At 45.9% G+C, this 19,465-nt stretch overlaps 1 protein-coding gene across 4 annotated transcripts in view; it reads right to left on the reverse strand.

Annotated features, from left to right (window-relative positions):
- The window catches only part of DUSP22 (dual specificity phosphatase 22), a 77,832-nt gene extending 59,415 nt beyond the window's left edge, over positions 1 to 18,417 (reverse strand). For all 4 annotated transcript variants that reach the window (XM_029054047.1, XM_039910659.1, XM_029054045.1 and 1 more), the window contains exons 1-2: positions 18,195 to 18,417; positions 2,674 to 2,707 (exon numbers count right to left, since the gene is read on the reverse strand). In XM_029054047.1, coding sequence (XP_028909880.1) covers positions 2,674 to 2,707; positions 18,195 to 18,215 — 55 coding nt within the window. In that variant the 5' untranslated portion in view covers positions 18,216 to 18,417. The remainder of the gene's footprint in view (positions 1 to 2,673; positions 2,708 to 18,194) is intronic.
- Positions 18,418 to 19,465: the final 1,048 nt, after the last annotated feature.

The following is a 19,465-nucleotide window of genomic DNA, read 5'->3' on the forward strand; positions in this document are numbered from 1 at the left end:
GACCCAAATGACAAGGGAACAAACATCACTGCCTTCAAAGCGTATCGATCAATCATATTTATTGAGCGCTTAGTGTGTGTTGACCAGTTTTAAGTGCTTGGGCATGAACAATATAAGCGCTCAATAAATACCATTGACTAAACACCTCCCCTAAGATACTTCCTCCATAGAGGAACTGATATATATGAGCAAACCCCAGAGTCAGATATACTACTTTTCAAACCTCACCGCTTCCTATCAACTGAGTACTTCAGAGATAATTACAAAAGTACTGTTTTTAGCAATGAGTTCTAATAGCAATAAGCTGCTGTCAGCTCTCCAGACACAACTCCGCCAATTATCTGACAAAGGAGGTAGGCAAGAGGGAAGAGAAATAAATCAATATTTTGGAGGACACAACATAAGGTTAATTCATTTGTATAAGTCAGTTTGTAAAAGAATACTATTCTGATAACTTTAACCTTAATGGAAAATTAAAAAAAACAAAACCACACATAACTGGGCATAACTGTTCCTTCCAACAAGGTATGGTGCTGTATCTAGACAGATGTGTGTTACCAGAACACTGTTTCCTCATTTGGGCACCACGTTCTTCCACCCAAAATGCATAGTGAAAGAATGCGTTATGACAGGACTCACTGCACGGAGAGAGGGTCAGCAGGAAAGAAGAAAGAAGGGAAGAGGGAGAAAGCCATAAGTTGAACCTGAAAGAGTTGGCTCAACCTAATAGGGGCCTGTGTGGGGAAACCGTGAAACAATTTCCCCGACTGGCCCCAGTTTCACCAAAACTTTCATTTCTACAAACCCAAAGAACCAAACTACCCCATTAAACTTAGAGGTCTGTGTTCTCATCGTCCATTCCTTGGTGTTAACTAAGCTACTCTGTGTTGGTTATATAGCCCTCAAGAACTTTGGTACTCACCCTAGCTCCAAAGCACTTATGTCCATATTCTATTTTCCTTACCTGTAATTTATTTTAATGTTTGTCTCCCCTTGTAGACTGCCAGCTCCTTGTTTGGAAGGGATCATATCCACTAACTGCATTGTACTCTCCAGGCGTGTACTGTAGTGGTCTGCACACAGCAGGCGTTCAGTAAATATCACTGACTGATTGACCACCTGATGCTGTGGCTCATGAAGGTGCATCACTGCTCAGACTGAACATTTGCTGAACTTCAAAACTTCTCGAGAAAAGAGTAACCAAAATAAGCTGCTTGAGGGTCCTGTCTCTGAAGTCCTTTCCCAAGTGCTTAGTACAACACTCTGTGCTCAGTAGGCACTGAAATACCATGAACTGAGTTCAGTGAAAGAGCGGGGGTGAGAGGAGGCTGGGCCCCCACCTCCCTTCCTTCATGGTCCACTGGGGCAGGGGCAATCAGGGGAAAGTTACAGCAGGTGTCGAGGAGAAAGGGAAGAGAGGGCAAGAGGGCAAAAGAAAAGAGGGGCAGCACCCACAGCTCCAGGGACCTGAGCCATGAATCAAGCATCTCCTCTTCTCTCCCTCCCTCCTCTGACCCCCACCCCATTTCATTCATTCATTCAATCATATTTATTGAGCACTCACTATGTGCATAGAACTGTACTTAGCACTTGGGGCAATACAACAATACACAGACACATTCCCAACCAAGAATGATCTAACAGTCTAGAGGGGGAGAGAGACATTAATCTAAACTGATAAATTACAGATATTATAAACAGATTAATTACAGATATCTCCCGCCACCCATTCCAGTCAGGTCACTCTTCCTCCATATTCCTCATGAACTGCCTCTGCTTTCTCCAGGGACACCCGAGAGGCGGATCAGGAGCACAGATCTCCGACGACAATCACGGAGGCTTCTTCTTCCAGTCTCCCGAAAGACCGCGGAGATTTTTAACACAAGGCTGTCACCATAACCGGCTTTAAGTAAAATAAAAGGCAGACAGGCAGACGGGGATAATAGTAATTATCTGTCGTCGCAGACGTTCGGCTGACTGTGTTTTTCCCAGTGGAGGGAGACGGGTTCATGGAAAATGATGAGAATCAGAGACCAAAAGTGTAACTAAGGGAGCAGTGATCAAATTGTCTTTAGAAAATCCGACAAGAGCTTAAATGAAGCAAAGCTGAGAAGTCCTGAGCGAGAGCTGAAGCCAGGTTTGGGGCCTGGTAGCTGGAATCTGCACACCCACAGTCATGAACAACTTCGTTTGAATGTTAGGGGGCCCATTGGAGCATGCAAGAAAAAAAGCGAGAGAGATTTGCAGCCTTAGAGACTGTGATTAAGCTAAGCAGGTCTGAGATCCCACAGAGCTGACCAAATGCACCCACGTTCAGAGCAAATGAGGACTAACACTGCCTGGAAGCCATAAGCAGGTATCTTTAATGTGATGCTTAGAATATCATTGTCATCAGTGGTATTTATTAAGCACTTCCTGTGTGCAGAGCTCACACAGCTCACATTACGTGCTCAGGAGAGTATATTATAACAGAGTTGGCAGACATGTTCCCTGCTCTCAACAGTCTAGATGGAGAGTCAAACACCGATAGAAATACTTTTTAATATATAACTTATAGATAGGTATGTAAGTGCTATGGGGTTGAGGGTGGGGCAAATAACAAATGCCTAAAGGTCACAGATCTAAATGCATAGATGACAGAGAAAAAAACAACCAGAAACAAAGTGAACCTACCTTTGAAGTTGCCAATGTACAAGCCAGGCAAGATCTAGGAGAAAAACAAATTGGAGATATGAATGTGGTTGGCACAAAATTTGCATTCAGGACAGAATATTTTATTGAAACAGAATGTGGCAGTCCACAGCCTGAGGGAAGACCTGTGATTTAACCTCTCCCACCTCAACTTTCCTTAATAGCTGGCAGAACTTGACCCACGTAATTTGGCCCAAGAGGACCTGGGCAGGAAGAATAGTGAGAAAGCCAGGGCAGGGGAAGTGTTTTGATTTTTTATGGTACTTGTCAAGCACTGGCCTAAGCACTGGGATATATACAAATCAATCAGGTCTGACACAGTCCTTGTCCCACATGGGAATCACAGTCTACGTAGGAGGGAGAAACAGTTATTAAATCTCCATTTTTCAGATGAGGCAGCGGAGGAACAGCAAAGTTAAGTGACTTGCCCAAGGTCATAAAATAGGCAAGTAGTGGAGCTGGGATTAGAACCCAGGTCCTCTGACTCCCAGGCCCACGCTCTCTCCACTATGCCAAGCTGCTTTCCTGTTGCACATCTACTTCACACAGAGCTACTTCCTCAAGCAAGACTATTTTTAAATACCTGGAGTGCAGAACCCAGGGGGCTTTCTGAGGACAGTGAACCCCAGGAGATGTTCAATTTTTATAAGGTAATCATGGGCACCACTGTCCTAAAATCTCACTGAACTTGGAATTGTGAAAGGGAAAAGGGAAAACAAAGGAAAATGGGGATGAGGGGAATGCTGCCCTCCTGGCTAGTCCCAGAAACATTCTCATTCCTTTCCCTCCCCAGGCCAGCAAAAACTAGATCCATGCCCCCAGGGCTCGGCCATAACCAATTGTCTTTTACTGGGAAGAGCCAATTGCCACTTGCTCTCCCTTGCAGGGATTTAGTTCAAGCTCAGTATCCTGGAGGAGGAGTGGGGAGAGGAGGAGGAGGTGGAGAAGGACATGGAGGAAGAGTATGAGGAGGAAGAGGAGAAGGAGGAGAACAATACGGAGGAGAACAAGAATGAGAAGAACACAGAGAAGAAGAACGAGAACTAGGAGAACATGGAGGAGGGCGAGGAGAAGAGAATGAGGAGGCAGCAGCAGGCATTAATTCCTGTTGCTTCCATCATTACCGCCGGTAAACACTTTCTCTGTGCAAAGTACTGTATTAAATTTGGGGTGAACAGTGGGATTCCCCCATTCAAACTCTTTCCTCTTAGTGCCCTTTTGCAGTTAAACGATTTAATTTTAATGTCGGTATCTCTTACAGAGCACCCTCTCTCACATCCAGATAACTGTTACGGTTAGAATTTTGAGCAGAGCATGTGTCCTTGGGTCCAACACCTCCCTTCCCCTTTGCCCTTCAGCCTTTGAAGTATTCTGACTGACTTGAAAAGAGAGACTACATGCTTGGTCCTTATTTATAACTAATAACAGATCTCTAGTCTTGCTGAATAGGATGTGAAAGATAACACATAAGAAAATGATTTACCTATAACACATACAAGACATATAAATCATAATCTTGTATTACTGGTACATACAGTGCCATCTGATCTGCTATTGGGCTTTTCATTCAGCTTTTAACATACTGTTTTGGGTAAATTTTTTGGATCTTGAAAACACAGTACTGAACTTTACATTATTTCCCCTGGGAAACTAAATTTCACTTAGCACACTTTTGCTTAAGGATATTTTCATGGAACCAGTTCAGAGTGGTAACTAGGAAGTCCCTGTAATTAACACATGATAATTTGAATTTCTCAAATTTCTTTTTCTCAAATTTCAGTCCAAGAAAGAGTGCAGCCTAGTGGGAAAAGCACAAGATTGGGAGTCTGAGTACTTGGGTTCTAATCCCGGTTCCCTCATTTGCCTGCTGCATGATTTGGACAAGTCACAACCTCTCTGTGGCTCAGTTTTTAAATCTGTAAAATGGGGCTTCGACACATGTTCTCCCTCCTACTCAGACTATGAGCCCCATGTGGGACAGGGACTGTGTCCAACCTGATTATCTTGTATCTACTTCACCACTTAATACAGTACTTGACACAATAAATGCCATGCAAATACCAAAATCATTATTATTAGTCCAAGAAGCCATGTGGTGCCCATTTGTGCAGCAGCTGGTATATGTGTGTACAAAGTGAGAACCAATTCTCCTCCCCACCATTTTGTATACCTCCTCCTGAATAAAAATAAAATCATACAGTCATTATAAAAAAACCTTCCGTGCTCCCAGTTTGGCATTTCCTGCCAAGCTTGTGTATCACCATCTCAAAATCCTTATATGTTCAACACTGTTGAGGTGGCTAAAAATATGCACACTAAATGATATGATGTGAGTTAAGTGTATAGAGTATATCGGCATCTATGACATGTCATCGCTGATTTCTTCGTACCCTAGCAACACTCTCCTGTCATCACAACAGCAGCAAAATAACTCAACCAGCAATGGCTATTTCCAGAAAAAACTCCACCCATTTTGCTCCATCCACTCCATACAAATGAAGCCTCAAAAGGTATTCCGTAGTTCCTCCTGGAACTGGTTTTCTGAAACAGCCAGCTGCCTTGCTGAAAACTGAAAGGCACGTGGGCCACTTTGGGCAAGAGCCTTATGTAACCGACTGCAAGCCAGCCAGACTCATGGCACTGGCTCTACAATAATAAGGAGCCCAAGTTATTCCCTGCTTCTAAATAATAACAGTAAAAATAATAGTTGTGGTATTTATTAAGTGCTTACTATGTGCCTAGCACTGTTCTAAGCACTGGATAGACACAAGATAATTAGGTCCCACATGGAGTTCACAGCCTACGTAGAAGGGAGAACAGGTATTGAATCCCCATTTTGCAAATGAGAGAACTGAGGCACAGTGAAGTTAAGTGACAGAGCAGGGGCCAGGGAGTCAGAAGGACCTGGGGTCTAATCCCAGCTCCGCCACTTGGCTGCTGGATGATTTTGCCAGTCACCCAGTCAATCCTATTTATTGAGCGCTTAGTGTGTTCAGAGCACTGTACTGAGCACTTGGGAGAGTACAATACAACAATAAATACAATCCCTGCTCAAAATGAGCTTACAGGCTAGAGAGGAAGACAGACATTAATATAAATAAATAAATTACAGATATGTACAAAAGTCCTATGGGCTGGGAAGGGGGATGAATAAAGGGAGCAAGTCAAGGCAATGCAGAAGGGAGTAGGAGAAGAGAAAAGGAGGGCTTTGATCAGGCAAGATCTCTTGGAGGACTTGTGCCTTCAATAAAGCTTTGAAGAGGGGGGCAAGTAATTGTTTGTTGGACATGGGTGAGAGGTCAGAGGCGAGACAGATGAGACTGAGGTACAGTGAGAAGGTTAGCATTAAAGGAGCTAAGTGTGTGGGCTGAATTGTAGTAGGAGAGTAGCAAGGTGAGGTAGGAGGTGGCGAGGGCAAGCCGCTTTATTTCTCTGTGCCTCAGTTATCTAATATGTAAAATGCAGGTTGAGACTGTGAGCCCCATGTGGGACCAGGACTGTATTCAACCTGAGTAGCTTTGTATCTACTCCAGAGCTAGGAACAGTGCCTAGGACATAATAAGCACTTAACGAATACCATTATCAACAACAACAAAAAAAAGATACTTGGAGGAGCCAGTATTAGAACCCAAGTTCTCTGACTCCCAGGCCCAGCCTCCTTCTACTTGACCATGTTCCTTCTCGACTAATTTTGGAAAGTACAGTTACTCTTTCAGATCTCGAGACTATAAGTGTTGCGGTAACTTATTTTCCTGAAGAAGTGATTTGGTAACTGGGAGGATTCTTGTAATAAAAAGCACCAATTTTCAAAGAGCTCAAAACAGAGTTTTCTCTTTTTTGCTTTTAAACCGGATCCATTATTGCAGCCTACCCAGGGAGGAGGGAGTTAGTTAATCCCCTGAATCCAAGAAACTGGAGCACAGAGCAGTTTAAAGGACCTGCCCAAGTTCACACAGCAGATCAGTGGTATAGCTGGAAAGTCTGACAGAATTCCCCTTTCCAATCTGGGGCTCACGTCAATGACTAAGTAAGATCAACACTGATTATCAAGTAATTATAGGGGATCTATCCTGAGAGCTTCATTTTAGGAAGAGGATACAAAGGCATAGGATTTTTGAGAGGACATAGACCCATTGGAACAAGGTTTTGAAAATTTTTGGGAACTCATCATAGTGAGGGTTGAACTGCACCTATAAAATGACCAGTATGTTTAATACTAGGCTCTAATCAATCTTCTTGAGTTCTTACTGTGTGCTGACCACTGTACTAAGCGCTTGGGACAGGACAATATAACAGAGTTGGTAGACATATTCCCCGCCCATAAGGAGCTTACAGTCTAGAATTTAGGTACTGTATATTCAGTTGTTCCATAATGTGTCTTTTTCCTAGGTGGTTGGTTAGGATGATGCAGGGGAACTAGAGTACGTGACAAGCCTGCTTATTTTCAGTATACCACCGTGCTGGGAGAAACCACTTTTGTGCATGCCCACGGTATTGGTATTTTGTTAAGCGCTTACTATGTGCCAGGCACTGTACCGAGCGCTGAGGTAAATACATGCTAAACCAGTTGGACACAGTTCATGTCCCCCATGGGGCTCACAGTCTTAATCCCCATTTTACAGATGAGGTAACTGAAGCACAGAGAAGTTAAGTGACTTGCCCAAGGTCACCCAGCAGACAGTAAAGGAGCTGGGACTAGAATCTAGGTCCTTCTGACTCCCAAGCCCGTGCTCTATCCACTAGGCCATGCTGCTTCTCAATTTACCATAACTCAATATATATTCTCAATATACCACGACTGCTACAGCTCATGTTTTCCTTGAAGTGGGGTTTTTGTTTTTTTTAAGAACCCAACCCCTGAAAGACAGAAGGACTGGATACGGGTTTTCCAAGGTATTTAGACATTACAGAAGCACATGCACCAACATTATCATCATCCTCAATGATATTTATTGAGTGCTTACTGTGTACAGAGCACTGTACTAAGCGATTGGGAGTGTACAGTACAACAGAGTTGGTAGACACATTCCCTGTCCAGAACAAGCTTGAAGGCTACTGTAAATATAGTTCTGGCACTATATTAATATCTTAATTTTATCTGGGGACACTCGATGCTCAAAGTGGACTAGCATACTCCCTTCAGACTATCAGCATTTTTATTTTTAGCTGGCCTTCCACCTGGAAGAGAATCAAGGGATTCCCAGATCTCATTGCCAACAGTCAATTCTGCTCTATCACGGGTGTTAGTCCAGTGGAAAGAGCATTGCTCTGGGAATCAGGAGACTTGGGCTCTATCAATCAGTGGAACTTACTGAGCGTTTGCTGTACTAAGCACTTGGAAGAGTACAATACAACAGAGTTTAGTAGTCACGTTCCCTGTCCAAAGGAATTTACAGTCTAGAGGGACTGTAGCATTCTAGTCCTCCTCTGCCTATCATGTTGTGGACAGGGAATATGTCTATTTATTGTTATATTATGCACTCCCAAGTGCTCAGTACAGTGCTCTGCACACAGTAAGCGCTCAATAAACAGGATTGAATGGCAAGATGACATGTGCACTTTTCAAGGTGCTACACCGCTGTCTACCTCCTTGTTGCAGCAGAAACAAGAGAGTGGTGCTCCTCAAGCCAATTAGTGGCAGTTGGTTGTGGTAACAGTAATATTGCAGCAGCAGCAGCAGCAACTTACTGAGCACCCACTTAGTACAGGGTACCATAACAGGGTACCATAACAGAAGCTTAAGTGACAAGTGGATAGAGCACAGGCCTGGCAGTCAAAAGGACCTGGGTTCTAATCCCAGCTCTGCCACTGGTCTGCAGGCAGGTCACTTAAATTTTCTGTGTCTCGACTGCCTCATCTGTAAAATGAGGACTAAGATGGTGAGCCCTAAGTGGGACAGGGACAGGGTCAAACCTGATTAACTTGTATCTACCCCGGAGCTTAGAACATTGCCTGGCCCGTAGTAAGTGTTTAACAAATACCATAAAAAAATTAGTTCCACGAGAAGTAGCATGGCATAGTGGAAAGAGCACGGGCCTGGGAGTCGGACAGCCTGGGTTCTAATCCCTGCTCCACCACTTTTCTGCTGTGTGGCGTTGGGTAAGTCACTTCACTTCTCTGAGTCTCAGTTTCCTCAACTGTAAAATGGGGATTCAGTACCTGTTCTCCCTCCTACTTAGACTGTGAGGCCCACGGGCCCCACAGAGACTGTGTCTGACCTAATTACCTCTTATCCACCCCAGAGCTTAGAAGAGTGTTTTACACAAAGTAAACACTTAATACTATAAAAAAAGTTCCCAGCCAACACTAATCAAGTATTCTGTGGAGGCGCTTGGCCCTGAGCTCTCAGAGCCAAGGCTCATCTGTTGTTTTTGCAAGGAGACTTAACCCACAACTGGAGAGTGGCAATGCCCTCAATGTGCTCCAGGTTGGATTTATAGATCACACACCTTATTCAACGCCAAGTGCACAGCTATTTTTTCCAACACTGCATCATGTTCTATTCACTTAAACATGCCCTGTCAGCATGTTCCCTAGTTCCAAAGCAGTATTCTATCGATCCCAAATCTGGAGGGGGAATACACGCTGTGGAAGAATTGACAAATGTAATAAAGAGCCAAATTCCTTCCCCATCCAGGACCAGAAATGGGAGCCAGGTATCTATCCTCTGGCTTCCCTGCATCAGAGACTTGAGAGCTGGGTGGAAAATAACATCCCCTGATAGGCAAGAGGAGACACTTAATCACCATTTATGATCCACAGTCAGAAGGAGGGCCCTTTGAGTCTACTGTAGGGTCAGTCATGGGATGAAGGTGCCCCTTTCATTCATTCATTCATCACGGGGAAGCAGCGTGGCTCAGTGGAAAAGAGTCTGGGCTTTGGAGTCAGAGGTCATGAGTTCGACTCCCAGCTCTGCCATTTGTCAGCTGTGTGACTGTGGGCACAGCACTTAACTTCTCTGTGCCTCAGTTACCTCATCTGTAAAACGGGGATTAACTGTGAGCCCCACGTGGGACAACCTGATTACCCTGTATCTACCCCAGTGCTTAGAACAGTGTTCTCCACATAGTAAGCGCTTAACAAATACCAACATTATTATTATATTTATTGAGAGCTTACTCTGTGCAGAGCACTGTACTAAGCGCTTGGGAGAGTACAAAATAACAATAAACAGACACATTCCTTGCCCACAACTCCTCCAAAGTCCCAAACTAAAAATAAGAACAACTCTGGTATTTAAGGGCTTCTTATGTGTCAAGCACTGTCCTCAGTGCTGCGGTGGATATCAGATAAATTAGGTATGGCACCGTCCCACATGGGGCTCACAAGTCTAAGGGGAAGGGAGAACAGGTATAATCCCCATTCTTACAGATGAAGAAACTGAGGGGCAGAGAGGTTAACTACATAACAGGCAAGTGGAGGAGCTGGGATTAGAACACAGGTCTCTTCCCTCCCAAGTTGATGAAGGCATGTTCTACACTGGTGCTGCCAGTGTAAACTTAACTCTTTATCCCATCCTTGTCCACCCCTCAGGTTTATTCCAAATCCCTCAAGTTTATGATCCAGTTTACCACTCAGATCAGTAATAGACTGTGATATCTATTAATTTCTTACTATGTGCCAAGCACTGTACTAAGCAATGGGGTAGATACAAGATAGGTCCCACATGGGCTCACAGCCTAAATAGGGGTGAGAACAGTACTTGAATTCCCATTTTGCAGATGAGGGAACTGAGGCCCAGAGAAGTTAAATGATTTATCCAAGGTCACACAGCAGGCAAGTGGCAAAGCAGGGATTAGAATCCTGGTCCTCTGATTCCTAGGCCCAGGCTCTTTCCAGTAGGCCACGCTGCTTCTCCTTTCCTCCTCTTTTCAGTTCCTACATGTAGGAGCCAAAAAGAGAAGGAAAACAGAAAATGATGGGAAAAAAAAGTCCTAAAAAAGGCAGTTTGTGCTGCATTACCACAAAAGAGCTGAAACTCTTTTACAACAATAGCAATACTGCCTCAAGCTAATTCTGTTTCAAGCAAGGTGGAAAAAGTACAGATTTAAGAGACCAAGTGAAGATATTTGACATGAAATGAAAATAGATGTTTTAAAAGCTGGTTATGTGTCTATTGGGTAATTTTTTACTGCTGTTTCAAAAATGAAAAAAAGGAGTCCAGGACAGTAGCTGAAAATAACGCAAATACTTTGTAAACAGACAGAGGGAGTCTTTCTGACATGCAGCCATGCAGAAAGGAACAAAGAGTTCTGTTTTGCATTAAAGTGCCATCAACAGATAAATTGTGAAGCAGAGTCCTCCTAAAGGAAGGGAAAAATATTTGGGGATCATATAAACAAATCTTTACAAAAGATTTCACAATTTTGAGTGATTCTATTTGCACCCACAGGCTACAATACTAATTGAATAGCATAAACGGAGATACAGGGATAGACAGTCCATGGGTACTCTTCCTTCTTGGGAAACAGTTACCACAGAGTTCTTTATATATCATTGGCTAGTACTCTAGGGCAAACCCAATCAGGCAAAAGACGGCCTTAATTTGCAATGCCTGCTTCAAGGTACTGAAACGTCATGAAATGCTGAGCTTACCCAAACAAGCACACTTAACAGAATTTCTTAATAAGCAGGCCTGGGAACTGGAAAGACCTGATTTTAACCCTAACCCTCCAGGAATTACAGAATGGCTGAGCCTCTCTGGTAATCAAGGCCCTCATCAATCACTGTTTTTTTGGAGTGCTTACATTGTGCAGAGCACTGTACTAACCACTTGAGAGAGTACCATTCAGTTGGTAGACATAATCCCTGCCCACAAGGATCTTACAGTCTACAGGGTGAGACAGAAGTTAAAATAAATTACAGTTAGGGAAATAGTACAGTATAAGGATATTTGGCTCTATTTGATGACATTCAGTCACAGAATCAATGAATATCTTCACCACTATCTTTGACTCTAAAGAACAGCTTTTTTAAAACTCTAAATGGAGCTTTGAATCAATAACCAAAGGGAGAAGTAGCATTTAGCCAGAGCTAAGTTGTGCAGATGCAGAATTTTGTCTCATACTTTTGTTTCCTCCTCAAAAAACTGTCAAACTTTAAGTCTTCAGGAAAGGAGAGAAAAAGAGGTAAACTAGGGGCCAAGTATCATCAAATGATATTTATGATTAATGATTAAGAAAGAGTTCCAGGATAGAAGCAACCCAGAGTTATCACTCCAAATTCAGACTATGTTATTCAGATTCATACATTCTAAAACAGTGGCCAAAGCACACAGCAAGCTCATGACAAGGGAAACAATCCCTTTGGCACCATGCAGAATTGTGTTTTTCCTTCCTCATGTCAACCTTTATTACATTACTAATAATAACAATAGAACTATAATAGTAGTATTTAAGTCCTGACTAGGTTTCTAAATGCTGGGATCAATACAAGTTAATCAAGTCAGGCATAGTCCCTGTCCCATGGGGCTCACAGTCTAAGTGGGAGGGAGAGGAGGTATTGAATCCCCATTTGAGGAAACTGAGGCATAGAGAAGTTAAGTGACTTGGCCATGGTGATACAGCAAGCAAGTGAGGGAGCCGGGATTAGAGCCCATGTCCTCTGGATCCTAGGCCTGTGCTCTTTCCACTAAGACTTTGGCAGAAACCATGACCAATAAGCACTTCTAATGCTCCCTCAGTTGGGCACTTGAGCTGAAACCGGAGGGCCAAGCAGCTACATATGAGAGAAAACGTTAACGGAAGCAGCATGGCCTAGTAGATGGAGCAAGGGTCTCAAAGTCAAAAGGGCCTGGAAGCCAGAAGGACCTAGGTTCTAAACCCAGCTTCACCACTTCATTTCTCTGGGCCTCAGTTACCTCATCTGTAAAATGGGGATTGAGACCCTGAGCCCCATGTGGGACAGGGACTGGGTCCAACCCAACTTGCTTGTCATCTTCCCCTCACCCCCCAGTGCTTAGTACAGTGCCTGGCACATGGTCAGTGCTTAACAAATACCATAATTACTATTATTATTACCTTGTACCCCCCGGTTCTGCCCCCTCCCCGCTCTGGAGTGAGGTCAGACCTGGGGGACTGAGCACAAGCCCACATTTATGGGGCTCAGCTTGAGTCCAGCCCTAGATTTGGGGAGTGAGTGTGGCTCTTCACGGGCCTCCCACCTCTTCATTCCTTGAATTAACACCCATGTCCCTAGGAGCATGTAACAGCTTAACCTACCCGTCATTTATTTTCATATCTCTCTCTTGTACAGGCTTTGCAATCAGGGATTGTGTCTACCAACTGTATGATAATAATAATGTTGGTATTTGTTTGTTAAGCGCTTACTATGTGCAGAGCACTGTTCTAAGCACTGGGGTAGACACAGGGGAATCAGGTTGTCCCACCTGGGGCTCACAGTCTTAATCCCCATTTTACAGATGAGGTAACTGAGGCACAGAGAAGTTAAGTGACTTGCCCACAGTCACACAGCTGACAAGTGGCAGAGCTGGGATTTGAACTCATGACCCCTGACTACAAAGCCCGTGCTCTTTCCACTGAGCCACACTGCTTCTCTATGATACTTTCCCAAGCCCCAAGTGCAGTGTTCTGCACAAAGTGCTCAATAAATACCACTGATGATTGACCAATCAATATCAGAGGTGCCCAACTTGTAGAACAGGTGCTGCCAGTATAAGAAATGTCAATAGGCTCTTCCCAGCCAAGGCCCATAAAGGCTCTCTTGTACTCTCCCATGAACTTAGTAATAGTGCTCTGCACAGAACAAGTGTGGCACAGAGCACTTAGATTTTATCCCTTTATTCAACTCCTCCCTCAGCCCAACAATACCGACATACACATCCAGAATTTATTTAGATTAATGTCCGTCTCCCCCTCTAGCCTGTAATCTCATTGTAGGCAGGGAACATGTCTTCCAACTCTATTATATTACACTCTCCCAAGTGCTTAGTAAAGTGTTCTGTACACAAGTAAGTACTCACTAAACACCACTTATTGAAGTGTCCATAAACACTAATTGATTTTTTTAAAGGTATTTCTTTTTATGGCATTTATTGAGCACTATGTTCCAGACACTGTTCTAAGTGCTGGGGAAGATACAAGGTAGTCAGGTTGGACACAGTTCCTGTCCTATATAGGGCTCACAGTTATAATCCCCATTTTGCAGATGAGGTAACGGAGGCCCAGAGAAGTGAAGTGACTTGCCCAAGGTCACACAGTAGACAAGTGGCAGAGCTGGATTTAAAAGCCAGGTCCTCTGATTCCCAAGCCCATGCTCGTTCCACTAGGCCCTGCTGATTGAGAGGACTAGCTCTCTGCGGTCATGACGAATGTCTTCTCGTCAAGTGGTTTGCCATCAAATGAGTTTTCTTCTAACAACCTGCCTCATATCAGACAAGAACCACCCTGAGATCATCAGAATGGGCAGAAATACTCTATTCTGATGACCATAAACTCACAGGGTAGTTCTGAGTCAGCCTTCCCTCACTGTAAAATGGGGATTCAATACCTATTCTGCCTACTTTAGACTGTGTGCCCCATGTGGGACAGGGACTGTGTCCAACATGATTAATCTGTATCTACCCCAGTACTTAGAACAGAGCTTGACACATAGTAAGCACTTAATAAATACCATAAAAAAGATGTTTATGAGAAAAAACAACCTGTGGTGCTAAATATGAAGCTGTGACCAAGCAATGGTTGGGAAAAGGGATGCTTCCCAGGGTTGTTTCAAAGCCCTTTGGATGAAAGGGTTGGTTCTCTCTTCAGAGGCCCGTTAAAGTCCTGGCAGTACTGGTTCAGTCCCTGGTCAGAGATTTTAGAAATTACTAATTTATCTTTCATTTTAAACGTATAAATCATCATCCTTCTGTTCAATCACAAAGTAAACTTGACATCCAGGTCTAAAGTAGGAAGCTGGGAACCTTTTCCCAAAAATCCTCATTAATCCTAGAAAGGGAATCAGTTAGTCTCCCTCCTATAAAGGTGATTATCCTAAAAATTTCTGACTGGAATGTGTGCTGGATTGGGTTGCTTTGTGAGGGCTTTGTGGGTCTTTATAATAGATATACATGAATGTTGAAGATAATTTTCGTCACAATAGCAATACATTAAAGGTACACAAACAGGACATGATTATTTGGCAAGTGGGTTGCCCTCTGTATGAAATTGTCCCCTAAAGCTTTTGATAGCATTAAACCCTAACAACTATCCTCCTAAAACCATTACCCCATTTTACAGATGGTAACAACGCACCCCAGATAAGAGAAGTAACTTGCCCAGGTCACACAGTAAGCCACAGATGAGAGAGTTCCCAATCTAAGTTTCCAGTCCATTTCACTCAATGAGCCATGCTGCCTCTAGTTGAGTGTTAGAAAATAGCCTTGAGAGACTTGATGAGAAAGAAAAGCTTTCTACAACTGAAAAAGCTGGCCACATTTTGGCCAGAAGGTCATTTTTTTCCTTTTGGACTCTGACAGACCACATGTGGCAACAGTACCATCTTAATGAGAAGACAAAGAGCAAGCAAATCAAATAAAGATTTTAAAGAGGAACCATGAGTCAAGAATAACATCACTGTGCACAAATCAGGTTGGAGCCAAAGCCAGTAACATCGTCTCTGTAAAAAACAATGTTTTTCATTTTTCAATGTTTTCGTTTTCCCAAAGAAGGGCCAATCACAGTATCAAATCCACAAGAGGGTTGGAGCAATTTGCCCAATCATTCAGCATTCCTCTCTCTTTTACAACTTCAATCATATTTACTAAGCATGTACTGTGTGCAGAGCACTGTACTAAGCGCAGAGCACTATACTAAGCACTTGGGAGAGTTCAATGTAACAGATATGGTGGGCTCATTCTCTGCCCACGAGGAGAGCACAGTCTAGAGGGGGAGACAGACATTGGGGCTGAGGGAGGGGTGAATCATGCTGCAAATTCAAGTGTAAGGTTAAAGCAGAAGGGAGTAGGAGAAGAGGATATGAGGGCTTATTAGTTCAACTTGTTCTCTTGGAAAGGTCCTAGCTAAATAAAATACTGGAAAATAGAAAACCTCAGCATCAGGTTTTTATTCACTGAGTATTGGAGTACCTGTTATGTGCAGAGCACTGCACTACAGTCCAAGTTAAAGAAAAATAGTTCCATAGTTGGGATGGAACATAATACTACTAATGGCAAGATTTTTCCCGGAACAATGATTTTCAACTGGTATCAACTCTGTGAGACTTGGGAATCCCTATCAGGTGTTCTGAGAATTTTGGGGTGCTGTCACTTCTAATTTCACCATATATTAACCATGTAAGGAGGCGGTATCTCTTATTGATGATCTCAGTACCATATAGGGATGGCCTGTATGCCAATTTCTGTCTGGTTCCTATGCCCTTCTGGGGAGTCAACTGAGGAATGGTAATAGGGAGGTAGGTGGTGGTGGTGAGCCCCAGAAACCCGTGTGCTATATTGGGTTTGTCCCAATCCAAATGGTTGGGAATGAGAACTCTGAGTCACAGTGATCAGCCCTGGGGCAAGATATGATAGGCTGAAACGCATAGACAACCAAAGACAATTCAGACCTCAATGAATGTAACCACTTCTAAATGTGCGTAGGAGAGTAGAATTACACGGAAGGGGGAGTCTAGGCCTCTTATTCAAGGAGGAGTTGATAAAAAACTAAGATGCTCTTTGTTAAAATGAAACATTTCTTGGAAGCTGTCTGCCACGGACACAGGAATCCACAATAGAGTACTTTTGTTTACAGGAACACATTCCTGCCAGCTGTCAACCGCGGAACCTGGAATCCAGCATCTTCCACTGTTGGAAAATTTAGAGGCACAGCTAACCTCTGGGCCTAAGAGTAGGGGAAATCAGGCAGAAAAGTGGGAGGGATGAAAGGGAGGAAAGAAAGGATGGAAAAGAGAGTGGTGGGAAGGGGAGGTAAGGACAGAAAAGGAGGTGGGAAAAACGGCCGCCTCTAAGGCTAGGAACGGAGAGGGTGGGAAAACAGAGAGGAGGAGGAAGGGGAAATGTTGGGGAGGGGGCAGCAGGAGGGGAAGCAGAGAGGAGGGGAGAGGGGAAAGCAGAGGGGAGGGAGGAGAAGGAGGAGAGGGGCAAAGGTGGAGAGGAGGGGAGAGGAGCAAGGGCAAAGAAAAGGGGAGGCGGGGGAGAAAACATGGAGAGGAGAAAAGGTGGGAAAGATGAGGAAAGGGTACCCCATGGTAAGGTCAGACTCAGCAGAGCCTGTACAGCAATAATCACCTCTGGGAGAACACGGCCAAAAGATCGCTCGGGGAGAACAACACAAACAACCCCAAAGTCGAGTCTGTGAGTTCTCCCCACCCCACAGGGGCCCTTGATTTCATCCCCACACTTCCCTCTGTACATACACTAACCATCCAAGAGTCGGAGAGAGCCAGAGTCAGGCCGAGAGACGGTCAGAAAGACACAGAGTCAGAGACAGACAGAGAGAGTCAGACAGAGACAGAGAGCCAGATAGGGGCAGGGAGTCAGACCGGCAGAGGAAGAGAGAGACGGAGCCAGAGAGTCAGATATAGTTAGAGGCAGAGAGGCAGACAGAGACAGAACGGGGGGAAGAGAGAGAGAGAGGAGAGAGTCAGAAAGATAGAGGGACAGACAGAGAACGACGAGGGTCAGCCGCCGCGATGGCGCGGATTTCCTTCGGCTGGAATAAAGCAGGGGGGCTGGGGGTTGGGGGTCCGGGGGAGGGGGTGGCTGGAAGGGACCGGCCCGGGCCCGCGGGGCTCTGCTCGGGGATGGCGGCCACGGCGGCCCCGCACCCGCACCTCCAACAAGTGTCAACGGCTTGGCGGCGGGCACCCGGGGGAGCACCCGGGAGGGCGGGCACGGCGGGCATTGAGCCCCGAGGCACTTGGGCTTGCAGGGCGGGCGGGCGGCCGGGGCTGTCTGCCCGGAGCAACTTCTGGGCAGGAGGGAGAGACACAGGGAGAGACAGAGACCCCCCCCGGAGAGAAAGAGAGAGAGAGAGGGGCAGAGAGACACGCAGAGACAGAGACACAGGCACACAGAAAGACAGAGAGAGGCAGAGACACATAGGAAGGCGGAGAAACAGAGACAGAGAACCCCAGAGAGAGAAAGGGGGGGGGGCAGAGAAACACAGAGACACGCAGAGGCGGAGACACACAGAGACAGAGAGAGAAGCACAGAGACACAGACACACAGAGAGGCAGAGGCACACAGAGAGACCGAGCGCAGGGCTAAAGAGGACACCAGTTCCGATCCCGCTCCCACCCCGCCCCAACAAACGCCTTGAAAGCAGCAACAGTTGACCGCAAACGTAATCTCACTTGATTTCCGTGGGCTCCGTGAGCCCGAGTCGCAGAAGGGCGAGGGGTGGGGCGGAGGGGGCACGACAGAAGGCATCCGAGGGGCTTGGGGGGAATCAACCTTCCGCTGCACGTTGATGGCAAAAGCAAAGACGCAGGGACGAGCACAGGCAAACAAGCAGGCAGACCAACAAAGGACAAAACTTTACCTTGTTCATCCCATTCCCCATGGTGACTCTAAGCGAACTGAACTTTAGCACCCCCGGAAATTTGGTTGCAGGATCACTAATTGCATGTTACAACACGAGGAGGAGGAGGAGGAAGAGAAGAGAGGAGGAGGAGGAGGAGGGGGAGGCACTAGACAAGGATTTATTAGCCGGATCACGATAATAATAACACTAAAAGAGCGGGAGATGCTCTATATTCTTTGGGGATGGTGGGGGGGGGGTGGGAGGGGGAATGGGGAATGGGGGCGACGGTGGGAGGCTTTCCGCTTGGCCGCCCCGGGACTTCCCTAGCCCCGAGGAGACAGCTGAACGGTGAGCTCCGCTGCCAGGAAACGTCTCCGGCTCGGCCCTCCTCCTCCCCCACATATGAGTCAAGGCGGACCGTCCCTGGCTGCCCGCCCCCCTCCCTCCGGCCCCCTCCCTCCTGCCTTCCCGGGCTTCCTGGGACTTGTAGTCTTCCTCCGTCGGGATCGCCGCCGCCACGGCCGCGGCCCCCTCCACCGGGGAAACTACAACTCCCAGCCTGCGCCGCGCCCGGGGAAGTCACCGGATCGCCGGCCGCGCGGCGCTGGGGCGGTTGTCGCGGGGCGAGAGCCGCTTCTGCCCCCCGTCCCAACCCCCACCCCCCTCCCGCCTTGCGTTCCTGGAAGGATGAGTAAGGCGGGGGATCGCCGTCGCCGACGGGGTTGTCGCGGACGCCGTTGGGTTTCTCAGCAATCGGTGTGGATAAAATGTCTCCGAGGGGCTGTGCAACACTGAAGTGCATGGCTCTCCCAAGTGATGCAAATCAGGCAGGGACTTTCTTTTTTCTTTGATTAAATTCCCTTTAGGGGCCTATTACCAGGAAATTGCTACTCTGACTCGAATGCCTCGGTGAGCAAGGTGGTATCCGACTGGCCACCACTTGCAGTGGGTTTTTGGGGATTGTCCAGATCTGATGGAGGGAGAACCCCCACGTCTCTCCCTCCTTTCGCCCCCAGCCCATAGAGAGCCGTGGCAGGTAAGCTAAGATCCCTTAGTGGGCCCAGTACACGTTGCCGTGGTCAGTTCATCGTATATATTGAATGCCTGAAGCAGCGTGGCTCAGTGGAAAGAGCCCGAGCTTGGGAGGCAGAGCTCATGGGTTCGAATCCCAGGTCCACCACTTGTCAGCTGTGTGACTGTGGGCAAGTCACTTAACTTTGCTGGGCCTAAGTTCCCTCATCTGTAAAATGGGGATTAACTGTGAGCCTCACGGGGGACAACTTGATTAC

The sequence above is a fragment of the Ornithorhynchus anatinus genome, chromosome X3 (assembly GCF_004115215.2).
Source record: "Ornithorhynchus anatinus isolate Pmale09 chromosome X3, mOrnAna1.pri.v4, whole genome shotgun sequence".
In the NCBI taxonomy this organism is placed as follows: Eukaryota; Metazoa; Chordata; class Mammalia; order Monotremata; family Ornithorhynchidae; genus Ornithorhynchus; species Ornithorhynchus anatinus.